The 12,778-nt window shown below is 40.2% G+C and overlaps 2 protein-coding genes across 51 annotated transcripts in view; one reads left to right on the forward strand and one right to left on the reverse strand.

The window, feature by feature from the left end:
* The window catches only part of LOC135216966 (E3 ubiquitin-protein ligase synoviolin-like), a 313,218-nt gene that overhangs the window by 263,552 nt on the left and 36,888 nt on the right, over positions 1-12,778 (reverse strand). The gene's annotated exons all lie outside the window — the stretch shown is intronic.
* LOC135217061 (myosin heavy chain, muscle-like) overlaps positions 1-12,778 on the forward strand; it is a 48,073-nt gene that overhangs the window by 31,669 nt on the left and 3,626 nt on the right. For 24 of the 50 annotated variants that reach the window (XM_064252696.1, XM_064252708.1, XM_064252705.1 and 21 more), the window contains exons 14-21: positions 987-1,104; positions 4,093-4,210; positions 5,915-6,388; positions 7,236-8,122; positions 9,183-9,261; positions 10,818-11,063; positions 11,173-11,960; positions 12,303-12,756. In XM_064252696.1, the coding sequence (XP_064108766.1) occupies positions 987-1,104; positions 4,093-4,210; positions 5,915-6,388; positions 7,236-8,122; positions 9,183-9,261; positions 10,818-11,063; positions 11,173-11,960; positions 12,303-12,756 (3,164 nt within the window). Of the gene's footprint in view, positions 1-986; positions 1,105-3,469; positions 3,588-4,092; positions 4,211-5,914; positions 6,389-7,235; positions 8,123-8,528; positions 8,608-9,182; positions 9,262-9,755; positions 9,835-10,334; positions 10,414-10,817; positions 11,064-11,172; positions 11,961-12,302; positions 12,757-12,778 lie in introns of all 50 variants that reach the window. The other 26 variants (XM_064252718.1, XM_064252717.1, XM_064252729.1 and 23 more) reach the window with 6 other exon arrangements.

The raw sequence follows: 12,778 nt of genomic DNA on the forward strand, positions 1-12,778 counted from the left end.
CACCCATATACCTTAACAAACCAATCCATCAAATCCTTCTGTTACCTTTGAATGTCTCTGTTTTCCCTTGCAAAATCTGTTTGCCATTCTGGGCTGAATGATTTCCTCTGCATTATCTGTAAGCCGCATGGCTAGAAGGTAGGTGCAAGTTTTACGAGTTCTGTTTCTTGGTGCAAATAAAACTTAGCTTAGTTGAATATCTACTGTTCTTTACTTAAAACATTAAAGAGGACATTGAATGTTTACAGTAGTATTTACAATATTCAGTCATATCTTCTTTCAGTCATATCTTCTTTTATCAAACATGAATAATTATTGTAAAGAAAATGTAAAAATAATTCTGATACAAAGATGCTGACAACGAAGAATGCTTTCAAACTGTTTAAGTTATTCCATAACGGCTCTGTTACGAATCAGCTGGAATATGAGTCAAGTAATTATTATGTAAACACTCCAATTTACCGTATCACCAAAAGCTGAAGATATCTAAAAAATATCTATACCCACTCTCTTTCCCCACCCCTTTGTCGTGTTGCAGTAATCTATAAATTGCTCATCTCCCAATTTAAGAAATTTAAGATTCAATAGAATAAATTTCCAGATATTACAATGATATTTTAGAATAAAGACGCAATCCCCTTCAGTTTACTACGAACTCTTTCTAGCCATAACAAGATCGCATTTCACGATGCAGATTATTACGACTGAATTTCAGAGTATCCCCGAGACAAGGGTACCAGTTATTTTTGAAAAGAATAACGGCCATCTTTTATATTAACTATTATCTTTATAAAAGGAATAACGGTCGTTTACGGGGAAAGTTAACTTTTGAAAAGAAAATTGGGAAAAATATGGTAATATTATTTTTCCCGGCAAAGAAAATTAAAACAAAGCGGTTACAAAAAAATTTATGTTCCCCAAGAGGAGGAAATTCTTGAAGGGGAACTTTGCCTAAGACCCCGAAACGCTCATTCTCTCCCTACCAGGTGTGATTGACGCAGCCCTTGTCATGCATCAACTGACTTGTAACGGTGTGCTTGAAGGCATCCGTATCTGTCGTAAGGGATTCCCTAACAGGATGGTCTACCCTGATTTCAAGCATAGGTAAGTTCAACCTTTGATATGTATACACACACACTCCACACACACACACACACACATATATATATTTATATTTATATATATATATATAGATATATATATATATATAAATAAATATATATATATGGATGTATACATATATATATATATCATATATATACATATAAAAATATACATATATATATGATATATACATAATATACATATATATATATACATATATATATAACCCTATATATATATATATATATATATATATCACTGTATGGCTCATATACTTGCTAGTATAGTTCTGAATAAAATGTGTATACACAAGCACACCTCTTATGCAAACATACTATCCATACTATCCTGTATATGTGTATATATATATTCATATATTCTATAGGTAAGTATGTATATGCACATAGATATATAGGTGAACACGTGCAATTACTTTTAATTCCAACGTTTAGTCAATTGTAAATCTAAATTTCAGGAATCAAGTTAATGGTAAATGCAGAGAAAAACAAAAACCTAAGTTTTTTTTAGCTAAAGAAAAAAGAAAATAAATTGTTGTACGTATCAAGTATAGATAAAATTTTACTTTACATTCAAAGCATATATTATTCTTATCTCTACTAATTTTACCTGGAATATAATAACTACCTTAAAAACTATTGTGGAATTATGGATTCAATTTATTTGAAAAATAATGTGTGCAAGATTTATATTATAACCAAACTGTTAATACAAACATCTGAATGTCCCTTCGTATATGCAGCATATGATTAAGAAATCATAATTGTTGTGGTTTATTTTTATGACATTACAATATTCTTATATAACTTATGGAGCAAATAAGGGAAAACATGTATCTATGTAATTTGTAAACTATTGGTCAAGGGTTTTGCTGCAACTCGTAAGGTATAGGAGTGACAATGTTCCATGTAACTTGTCAATTACAGTTCAAGCGTTTCCCGTAACTTAACTTAGAGCGAAGTAAGTTTCCTGTTATATATGAATTGCAGGAGAGATGAATTTTCTTTAATTAGCAAATTACTGGTAAGTATGACACGCCTATAATTTCACGTGCATTAATTCTCGTCTGATAAATAAATGAATGGAAATAGGGACTAACTGAAGTTGAGAGCAAGAAAAAGTAAATTATGTAAAAAATTATTTACTCTTTAATGAAGACTTCGGCAAAAAGAGAAATGATAATAAAAAAAGGAAAGAAAAAAAAAGACTTTGTGCGAACAAATGACAAGGTAGCTCCCGACAGTGAATTGACTAAAACCCTCATAAGATCCCAACAGGTTCAAAAGTCATTTTCAAAACTTTAAAAAATTTACAACCGTCACCTGCAACACCCAAATGCGCAAATCTCCTCAAAGATCCGAACTCTCAGAAAGATTATGCGATAAATAATATTTCCTCGGACCATAATTTGCATAAGTGCGTCAATTTGAGTTTTGCGATAGAGTAAGTGAAATGTGGGCACCGATGTCCGTAGAGTTTTTCAGCATTTCCCCAACCCGCCTTTTGCGTGTATCAAAGTTTATTTGTTAAGTGCGATGTAAAGAATTTCATATACAGAACAAGCTGCGATATTCAGCTGCTTTTGCACCGTAAAAACAATGAATATATCACTGGCAAAATTAATAAAGCAAAGGCTAAACGAAATTAAAGGCGCGCTCGTTAGTCTTCATCCGAAAAATGTGAAGAAAATTTGTTGAAAATAAAAAACGACGAAAACCACTATGCACACGATTCACGAAATAGCATCGGTTGTTACTCTTTCTCACTTGTTTACGGAATTTCGTCAACCTCGATAAGAGGGGTACTTAGACGCGTAACATTGCAAGGGGAGTGATTCTTTCAGGTAAGATTATTATTATTATCACAGAAGAGGAAAGCGAAGGTTCCTGTGTTTTTTTCGACACCTGCTCTTTTGCTAATCTTAATCTTGGCATATTCACCTTGTGTATCTCAGGTTAACCTAAGTTCTACCAGCTATTTGTATGTGGCTTGCGTACATTTCGTATACTAAATATTACTTTATATGACTTTATTTTTAGCTGTCACTAGTTTACATAATTACTTTTAAGCTCTTTATTGACTGCTCCTTCATTTTAATATTTACTTTGCATTAAGCACTTATACGTGACCCATACGCTCACCTGATAATTTTAATTGCACGTTTTCTAATTCATAAATATTATTTTCAGCCCTACACTAACATTTTCATCATTTCAATTTTAACTTAAATCTTATGTTCCTTATCTTAACAAAAATCCTCATGACTTAAGATGTCTGTCCCCTGCAGGCGTTTTTTTTACCCTTATCTTTTTAACCTTGGCAACTGGTGCTTTCCTCGTCCCATCAGATACTGTATCTTAGCCTCGAAACCTGCAGCAGCAGCCGAGGACGAAAAGAAAGCCGCTCAAGTCATCCTCGAGATCATCGAGCTTGACGCTGAAAAGTTTAGACTGGGTCATACGAAGGCACGTGATGTACGCTCTGTGTTGCCCCTCTCGCTCTTTTCCTCTATTACGGAAAAAAGGAGAGATGAAGAATTTGCTGTCTGTTAGTGCTCACTTGCATCGAGTGTTCCTCTGTGCATGCTTAGTGGAAGCGAAAAGGTGTTTTATATCATACCCATGAACATGCGTTATTAGGAGAGTATCCCTTTTATCATCCATGGCAAACAAAAGACTTTGCCATCATATGAACGGAACGGATTTAGTGAGAAGTGCTTTATTAGTCTAGGGATTGAAAAAGATTGTTAGCCCATGTTCCGCAGCAAAGAAAGGGACTTCTTAGATTTTCATAGGCGAATAGTTTCTAGACCGTAGATGAGAACTTCGTTGTTGCCTTAGGTTATAACAGAACGAAGAGGTTGGTACCAACACTTCCAGCACAAAGGAAGGCTTAATTGGTAAGGTTGTCCTTAAGGTACAGAATCTCAGCTAAACCTCAGCCTTCTCCCTGTCCTGCTCTGCCCTCCAGATACGGCATCTTAGCCTCCAAAGCAGCTAACGCAGCCGAGGATGAAAAGAAAGCAAGTGCTGTCATCCTTGAAGCCATCAACCTGGAGGCCGAGAAATACAGGATGGGGCACACAAAGGCAGTTCTCACTCTTATTTTTCTAGCTGTGTTTCTTAGATGTCCTTGATATAGATCCATAGACCCCCTCCCCCTTTTTGTATCTCTGTATCGTCCCTTTTAACCTCATTTTCCCTCTGTAGGGTTGTTTACATTCACCGGCTCGAAATGGCGGTGAAGACTTTCCCATTTTTCTATTTATATCTAGCTACGATTTATTTTGTCCTTAATAGGTGTTACTGTGATATGATGTTCTTTGCAATGTTTTCTGAGCTGGGAACAGGTGGCAGGACGACCAACCAACCAACCCAAAAAACTACTAATTTCTTTCAATATGTGTTTTTTGTCCTATTCCTATAATTATCTCCACAGTTAATTAACAACATATAATTAGACAGTGGCATACTTAATTGAAATGCAACAAAAAACAACGATTTCTTGGTACCTCTCCAAAAGGCACCAATTAATTATTATTGTTCACTGACTGCCTAATACGAGAGTGAGATCAGAACAAATTCATCAAATAAAGTATCATTACTTTCCCGACGGTCATGTTATGGTTTATGCCTCTCTCTTGGTTTTAATTCTTAGTCACTCAAGATCCAATAAGCTTTTCTGCAAAACAGCAATTAAAATTTTACTATTTAAAAAAACGAGAAAAAGTACAAAACCGACGATGTATCAATGCACAATCCCCTATATTCTTGAAATAAATGGCTCTGTTAGCTTTATTTTTAATTCCATGTTTCATTCGTGAAAGTAATGTCTCATACAGCACCAGACTTTGTTTTATTATATTTTCAGTAAATGAAGTAACAAACAACCAGCTTTAAATCTTCATCGTATCCACACACTTTTGCACCTCTTCAAGCAAAACATGTGGAAAAACTTGTATAATTTTGTATAATATGGAATTTGTTATTGCTTTCCCAAAGTGTTTCCCCAAAATATAACCTGAGGTCACGTCGTGGAGAAAGACTGACTCACACAAAGCCTCCCCTGAACAGAGTGCCTGGTACCATCTGCCCTAGCCTTGTTGTTGCTGTTTTGTCGTTGTTGTTGTTGTTGTTGCAGTGCGAGTGTTTTTGACGCTTCATAGTTTTGTCCAGATACCGTGTCCTGTGCCCTCCGCTGCTCCATCAGGAACGAACTGAGGAGGTTGATCCTAAGATCGCCTGCAAATCAATCCTTGAACACATCAATATGGATGCGAGTCAGTTCCGTTACGGTTCCACGAAGGTACACTTTCGTTCCTATGACACATGCACTCCATTAATATCTTGTGCTTTTTACTCCTGAGGCAGTTACAACATTATAAATTTGCTTGATCTTAATTAAATGGCCACTTGTAACATTCGTTTCTGTTATTACTGCCACCCTTATCATTTCTTCTGCTGTCAGCATAACTTTGTACTTTTCTCTCCCTGTATTTTACTACAACCGTAGTTTTCATTGCCGATATGAGGTAAGTGATACAACTTTTCAACAAATGAAGTCCTTATTAGGAAGCCCTTTAGATTAAAACAGACGAGCTTTTAACATTCACCTTGCAATATTTTCATTCAGTCACATGTAAGAGAAAGCTTTAATGCTCAATGAACTCAAATTAGTAATGCACTATTCTAATGCAAATCAAGATAACTAAGCTGTCCGGTAAAAGAGTAGGGCAAGAAGCGTCTTAGTCACTTCTGTTTCGTTTAACGGGGAGGTATCGGTCTTGGGACAGGTATTCTTCCGCGCCGGTGTGGTGGGTACCTTAGAAGAACTCCGAGACGACCGCCTGGCCAAGATCATCTCTTGGATGCAAGCTTGGATCCGCGGTTACATCAGCCGGAAGACTTACAAGAGACTGCAAGAGCAGCGCGTAGCCCTTATCGTCGTCCAGCGCAACCTCAGGAAGTTCATGCAACTCCGCACCTGGGCCTGGTACCGTCTCTGGCAGAAGGTCAAGCCCCTCCTCAACGTCACCCGAGTCGAGGACGAGATTCGCGCCCTCGAGGAGAAAGCCGCCAAGGCCGAGGAGAACTACGAGAGGGAGGCCAAGTTGCGAAAGGAGCTCGAGGCCAAGAACGTCGCCCTCCTCGAAGAGAAGAACAACCTCATGGTGGCTCTCGAGTCCACTAAAGGCAATGTAAGCGAGTACCTAGACAAGCAGGCCAAATTGCAGAGCCAGAAAGCAGATCTGGAAGCTCAGCTCAATGTGAGTCCTAAATTTAGATAGTTCAATTCTGGTCACGCACAACTGATTAGTCGTTGGTAAACGCTCCCCCGTGCACACTCCTTAAGAGGCATGACTCCAACCTGGCGTTTTTATCGCCAAATTAATCATTTAACCAGCAACTTCACTCATTTCCTCCCTTTTTAGTCCCCGTATTAGGAAATGGTTTTACTAGAAAATTCTTTATAGTCTTTTTAAAAGTAATTTAAGGTCCCTCATCGTTTTATTTTACGACCATCGATGTTTTTTTACGATCAGTATTGGCATTGCTGAACCCTTCCAATTTTCCTGTATTTTTATTCAATTTTCATAAATCGCGGAACTTACTCCTCCAGAGAAATATTAGTTGATAATTTTAGACCTGATGTGGGTGGGTTGTTTACGTAAGCCGTGATGAGGCGGCCAGGTGTGGCTTGATGACTCAACCTCGGTGAGTTTGAGGTTGAAGGCAGACTCGAACGCCAGTCTGGCTCAGGTAGCGACCATACGAACGACCCAGCTCCCCACTGTGGTCTTGTGTACGATCTGTTAACGAGTAGTCCTTATCCCCTCCCATTGTATCTTACCTTACTTGTTCTTAAAACACACACATACCTAAATCTAGCAGTAGCCAGAATGGGTTCCTTATACAACCCCATCGTGGAGGTAGGACTTGCCACGATTTCCTAACCCATTGTGTACCAGTCGAATAGTTATCTATCTACTCTTAGTTGTGTCTTTGTGTCTTTTAGTGTTTGTGTTTCATGTGAAGATAAGGGTGTGTCTTGGTCCCCTTTTCGAGGTCTTACTTGCTTGAGTGACCAAAGGATTATCTTATTTCTACTCTCAGGAAACCAGTGAGCGCCTGCAGCAGGAGGAGGAAGCTCGTAACCAGCTCTTCCAAGGCAAGAAGAAGCAGGAACAGGAAATCAGCGGACTCAAGAAGGACATTGAAGATCTTGAACTCTCCATCCAAAAGGCTGAACAGGACAAAGCAACCAAAGACCACCAAATTCGCAACCTGAACGATGAAATCGCCCATCAGGACGAACTCATCAACAAAATCAACAAAGAAAAGAAGCACCTCCAGGAATGCAACCAGAAGACCGCCGAAGATCTCCAAGGCATCGAAGACAAGTGCAACCACCTCAACAAAGTTAAAGCCAAACTCGAATCGACCCTCGACGAACTCGAGGATTCCCTAGAGCGCGAAAAGAAGCTCCGAGGTGAGGTGGATAAGTCAAAGAGGAAAGTCGAGGGTGACCTCAAGCTCACACAGGAAGCAGTTTCAGATCTTGAGCGTAACAAGAAAGAACTCGAACAGACCATTCAACGAAAGGACAAGGAAGTCTCCTCCTTGGCCAGCAAGCTTGAGGACGAGCAAGGTCTCGTTTCCAAACTCCAAAAACAGATCAAGGAACTGCAAGCCCGCATTGAAGAACTCGAGGAAGAGCTCGAGCATGAACGCCAGGCCAGAGCCAAGGCTGAGAAGTCGAAAACTCACCTCGGACGTGAGTTGGAGGAGCTCGGCGAGCGCCTCGATGAGGCCGGTGGTGCCACAGCTGCCCAGATCGAACTCAACAAGAAGAGAGAGGCCGAGCTGGCCAAACTTCGCCGCGACCTGGAAGAGTCCAACATCCAGCATGAATCGGCTCTCGCCAGCCTCAGAAAGAAGCACAACGATGCAGTTGCGGAAATGTCTGAACAGATCGACCATCTCAACAAGATGAAGGCCAGGTATGAGAAGCAACAATGCATCTTGGAATGTAGATTACTTATTTTAATGCTTTAGTAAAGAAAGACATATACTAGGGTTTTCATATTGATGATCATAAAGAGAATATTCAATGCCATTTATATCTATTGATCAAGATTAGTGAATTATTATTGTGTAGTTTCAATTTAAATACAATCATTTTCACGTTCTATATGATGCATTATCAAATCGATGTTCTGTTCTAACCCATGCTAACAGCAAGAAAAAAACAAAACAGCTACGTTCCCTTAACTTTTGTTTCCACTCTTCTTCATTTTGGTTGCTCAATAACAATAATAATAATTGTGCTTTCGTTTCATATTTTTCTTCTTTGGTTCGATTCCTTTTGCTTCATTTGGTGGCCAATATCAAACCCGTCCACTCTAGGACTGAGAAAGATAAGGAGGCCATCAAGAGAGAAGCGGAAGACGCTAAGGCGGCTATGGACGGCCTGGCAAGAGATAAGGTAACAGAAGAAAAAAAACCTGATCCAGAAAACATATTGGCCACCACTTATATACCAAATAATAAAACTCATTATTTCTTTCAAACAAACAAACAAATAAAAATTGACAGTCCTACGAGATGTTACCACCTGCCTGCCTTTTATACAGAACTTTATTTTGTTTTAGCCTTCTCTGAAGGAACGGCTGAGATGCTACAGATACAAGCATATAATCAGCTGATCCATTCACGATTACCATCTCCTAGCTTGAGAGCTACGAGAGGCTTGCTTGCATTTTTCTTTTCCCTTATTTTTATTTTTACGCTGCTTTTCCGTGACTTTCCGCACTCTATTAACATTTTATATTTCATTCTTATTTTGTTCTCCTTCCGTGCTTTTTTTTTACTTTTAATTTACCAAAATGAAATGAGTCACCCCCCGTAAACCCTGCGCATTAGTGAATGCAAGTCAATAGAACCTATGCCTCATACTCGCCTTCTTGGGTAACACGAGTGTGGTGGGCTTAATGTAGCAATAAAAACTTTTTATTCCAAGCAAGAGAATTCCTTAGTATTTACCTGTGACCCAATACTCAGGGCGGAGCGTGAAAAGACTACTCTCTCTTCGGAACTCAATGATGCCCGATCTGCAGCTGATATGCTCAGTAATGACAAGGTAAAGCAGCTTGACAAATACCCCTGGCGTGGTACCACACCCATATCCATAAGAACTGATAATACTAGTGCGCCCAGAACAAGCTGTTGCTAATCACCCGCTATCAGAAGAGAAATAAAATCTTTAATAACTTCATCCTCTACTGACCCCGTCACCAGTAACAAATTGCCTTCCACAGAAATTTGCTATGGATGACTTCACTCTACTAACAGTTTACTTTAATATATAATTTTATATAATATTTTTATTATAGTATATATTATATTTAATATATATATATATCATATATGATTATATATATACATATATCAACATATAAGATATATATACAATATATATATATCGATATATAGATTATATATATATATATTATATATACACGTATATGTAAAGTAAACTTAGGGATTATCCATAACAAAATCAGTCTCTTAATTGCTGACTCAACCCTTTTTTAATCAAACGTAAACTTGCTAACCCACACGATATCCTAACAGGCTTGAGAAGGAAAAGTCTCAGCTGAAGGCCCAAGCTGATGATTTGAAGTTTGCAACAGACCATATGGCTTCAGATAAGGTAACCCAAGGGCACACACACCATCCACGTTCATATATATATATATAATAGAGCCATCGTGTATATGTTCATATCATTAGCAGTCGTTGCTAAACCATAGACGAAAACATTTTAGCTTTCACGTCCTAGAATTATTCATGGGAATGCCTCCGTTCGGGAAGTCACCTTAATGCTGGTCGAGTATTTCAGAAGAAAAAAAGAAGTTAGTAATAACACATGTACTACAGCAGCAGTCAGACAGAAGCTGGAAATAACTTTGATCTGCTTTGTGCTTTTTAATCTCTTGCCATGCATGCACCATCACTTTCTTTATTTTGTGCTACGTAATACGTTAACAGAGTCCGCATATACACGTCAGCAATCCTGGATGGGAATATCCATATTCCTTTGCAAGATTCAAACCAAGCTTAGTCTAGTACCAAAAATCTAGGTTATATTTTTCCATTAGCCAGTAGCCGTAGCTCCACCAGTTTTGACCCTCGTTCGCATTCTTCCTGTAGACTAGAATTCGAGAAGCAGCGTGTATCGTCAGAGCTGGATGATGCAAAACAGGCATTAAACCACACCGCCAGGGAGCAGGTAGACAAAATCACTAAAAAAAAATCTCTCACTAAAATGGTTCCTCTGCCTGCTTCCACCTTCATCTTTTTATCTCGTGTTTCCTGTGGTACCAGTTCTTGTGGTTTTGTCTCTTCTCGTAAAAACAACTCTTAGAATTCTTGTGACATTCTTAGTCTGAACATTCTTGGTAGACTCTTCGTTGCAATACAAATCCGTGAAATATGCAAAATTATACTTAATTACACAAAACAAAATTTCATCCAATAATCCGTTATGTTCAAATACAGATAAATATAAGATGTTCTTTTCCGGAGATTTAATAATGAGTACTCTGACATACTGAAATTTCCGTAAGAACACAAACGACAATACTTTTCTAACCTGAAACATTTTTGTCCCTTTCACTCGCTGTAAAACAAAAGGCTGCAGCTGAAAAGATGAACAAGCAGTTGCAACACCAGGCCAATGAAATTCAGTCCAAACTCGACGAGGCCAACCGCACCCTGAACGACTTCGACGCCACCAAGAAGAAGCTTGCCGTTGAAAACGCCGACCTCCTCCGCCAGCTGGAAGAAGCCGAAAGCCAGGTCGGACAGCTCTCCAAACTTAAGCTCTCTCTCACCAACCAGCTCGAGGATACCAGGAAACTTGCCGACGATGAGAGCAGGGTAAGTCGTCCCTTCACTCGTAAGAAATTGTGCATAGGTTTGTATTAAACGTGTACTACAAGACTGAAAGCAAAAAGTATTTTGAATATATCTCCATTTCATCTTCCAGGAACGCGCTACTCTCCTCGGCAAATTCAGAAACCTGGAACACGACATCGATGGCCTCAGAGAGCAGCTCGACGAAGAAGGCGAAGCGAAGGCTGACCTCCAGCGTCAACTTTCCAAGTCAAACGCCGAGGCTCAGATGTGGCGCGCCAAATACGAATCTGAAGGCGTGGCACGCGCCGAAGAGCTGGAAGCCGCCCGTCTCAAACTCGCCGCCCGCCTGGAAGAAGCTGAGCAGCAGATCGAGCAGCTCAATGTCAAGAACATGAACCTCGAAAAGACGAAGCAACGCGTCTGCACAGAGCTCGAGGACATGCAGATCGAGGTCGAGCGCGCTCAGACCTTGGCTGCCGCCGCTGAGAAGAAACAGAAGAACTTCGACAAGATCATTTCCGAATGGAAAATGAAGGTCGACGACCTTGCTGCCGAGCTGGACGCCTCTCAGAAGGAATGCCGCAACTACTCCACGGAACTCTTCCGCGTCAAGGCAGCCTACGAGGAGAACCTTGAGCAGCTCGACGGCGTCCGACGAGAGAACAAGAACCTCGCCGATGAGATCAAGGACCTCATGGACCAAATTGGCGAAGGAGGCCGCTCCCTTCACGAAGTCGAAAAGAACCGCAAGAGACTCGAGATCGAGAAGGAAGAGCTTCAGGCTGCTCTAGAAGAAGCCGAGGCAGCCCTAGAACAGGAGGAAAACAAAGTCCTAAGAGCTCAGCTCGAACTCAGCCAGGTCAGGCAGGAGATCGACAGGAGAATTCAAGAAAAGGAAGAAGAGTTCGAAAACACACGGTAGGTTTTCGGTCTTAAGACTCAAAGATCTAAACTTTACTAAAATGTGAACAATTATTATTTCTAAGCATGATGAAATTCACTTTTCATACTGAGGCAGATAAAGTAATACACTTCTTCTCATTGCGCAGACATCTTAATTGTATTTATAGGGTCGATTAAATCAACCATTTTTACAAAACACCTTCGGTTACCATTAACTCAACCATTTTTACGAAACACCTTCGTTTACCAAACTTCACAGCAATAAACGATTAATAAGCACGGCATAAAAAGTAGTCGTCGTCAAAATACCAACTAAAAAAACATAAATAACCTTTAATCAAACTTTTCCCATTCCAGCAAGTGTCACCAACGCGCCATCGACTCCATGCAGGCTTCCCTCGAGGCCGAAGCCAAGGGTAAGGCCGAGGCCCTCAGGATGAAGAAGAAACTCGAGTCGGACATCAACGAGCTCGAGATCGCTCTCGACCACTCCAACAAGGCCAACGCCGACCTCCAGAAGCACATCAAGAAGCTGCAAGGCGAGATGAAGGATCTGCAGACCAGAGTGGAGGAGGAGCAGCGGCTGGCCTCCGAGTACCGCGAACAGTACGGCATCGCCGAGCGCAGAGCCAACGCACTCCACGGCGAACTGGAAGAATCCAGAACTCTCCTGGAACAGTCGGACCGCGGCAGGCGCCAGGCGGAGGCTGAATTGGCGGAGGCTCACGACCACCTCAACGACCTCACCTCGCAGAACAATTCGCTCACCGTCGCCAAGAGGAAGTTGGAGAGCGAGATGCAGACACTTCATGTAAGGACAAAGGCAGTAGCTA

Source organism: Macrobrachium nipponense, chromosome 7 (genome assembly GCF_015104395.2).
Source record: "Macrobrachium nipponense isolate FS-2020 chromosome 7, ASM1510439v2, whole genome shotgun sequence".
In the NCBI taxonomy this organism is placed as follows: domain Eukaryota; kingdom Metazoa; phylum Arthropoda; class Malacostraca; order Decapoda; family Palaemonidae; genus Macrobrachium; species Macrobrachium nipponense.